We start from the raw sequence: 1,142 nt of genomic DNA, 5'->3' as shown, positions 1-1,142 counted from the left end.
GTGTGTGTAACAGATGTAGTCTAGTGTATAGTTGGAGATCAATATTTTGGTGTTATTAGCTCAAATTTTAAAGTGATTGATTGATTGCGTCATACCTGGTAGGCCCTTGTGATTTAACGACACACTTCAGCTGTTCCTGAATCCCGATCCAGTTTTCCGCGGCCTCAACCATCCTACCACAATCCAGCACTCCGAATCCGAACCTGTGGTTGACGTGGTAGCCGGCCGCGTTAACCTTCCAACCGTCTTCCTTCTCACTTGGGATGACCGATGTCTCAACGACTAGATGCTGGACGTCTCGCCACGTCAGGTTGGCACTGATGTGGGTGTTTTTTTTTCTTTTGTCGTTAAGATTAGGGAAAGAGAAATGAAAACAGCATTGAAATAATGAAAGCCAAATTATTTTTACGCGATAATATACTGAATTGTAAAAGTAGGTAGGATGTTGATTTGATATGAATGAGTAGCAGCTCATTACAAGCAGTTTCTAACACCATCAGTTTAATAAAAAACTTCAAAAACAAACAAAAATTTAAAAAGGCATAATCAAAAAAAATGTACAATCCCAAAAAAATGTTGGCTTACTTGGCCTCGAGCACGAGGGCAATACAGCCGGCAGCCAATGGAGCAGCGCTTGAAGTACCCTGGAATTTCAAAGTACAACCGCCATGCAGATCTGTCGTCACCTGACAGATGAGTAACATTTTTTTCAATTTATTTTGTTGTGTCGGATTAGAAATTTATTTCGAACGCATCTTCTACAAACACGAAAAACCAAACACAGCACAACAACAACAACGACGACACACAAACTCACAACTTTAACGTCATGTTCAGGCTTATTGACACCACCACCGCCTTCCTCGCCATCCTCACCAGCAACATCCTCACCAGCAACATCCCCAGGCACTCCAACGCTGTGAGAACCCCCCGCGAACACGACCCCCATGACGGACGGACACACCTCCCCATAGTACGTACTCATGCCTTCGTCTGTGACACTACCAATGGCCAGGGTGTGTATACTCGATACGTAACCATCACAGCTGCAGTCGTCCTGGAACATTCCACCATTTCCAGAGGCCCACACAAAAATTGAACCAAGGCCCTTTCTACCCGTAACAAAAGTAACAACAACAATA

The 1,142-nt window shown here is 43.9% G+C and overlaps 1 protein-coding gene across 1 annotated transcript; it reads right to left on the bottom strand.

The window, feature by feature from the left end:
- Nucleotides 1-67: 67 nt before the first annotated feature.
- HELRODRAFT_93071 (hypothetical protein) lies at nucleotides 68-1,117 on the bottom strand (the record flags this gene model as incomplete). Its single annotated transcript, XM_009023758.1, has 3 exons — nucleotides 68-317; nucleotides 586-686; nucleotides 911-1,117. Coding segments are annotated over 3 exons (558 nt in total), but the record flags the coding sequence as incomplete, so codon positions are not given.
- Between the last annotated feature and the right edge of the window lie 25 nt (nucleotides 1,118-1,142).

This window comes from Helobdella robusta (assembly GCF_000326865.2).
Source record: "Helobdella robusta unplaced genomic scaffold HELROscaffold_3727, whole genome shotgun sequence".
Taxonomy (NCBI): Eukaryota; Metazoa; Annelida; class Clitellata; order Rhynchobdellida; family Glossiphoniidae; genus Helobdella; species Helobdella robusta.
Note: the sequence above shows the minus strand (reverse complement) of the source record. Positions and strands in the feature narration are given on the sequence as shown.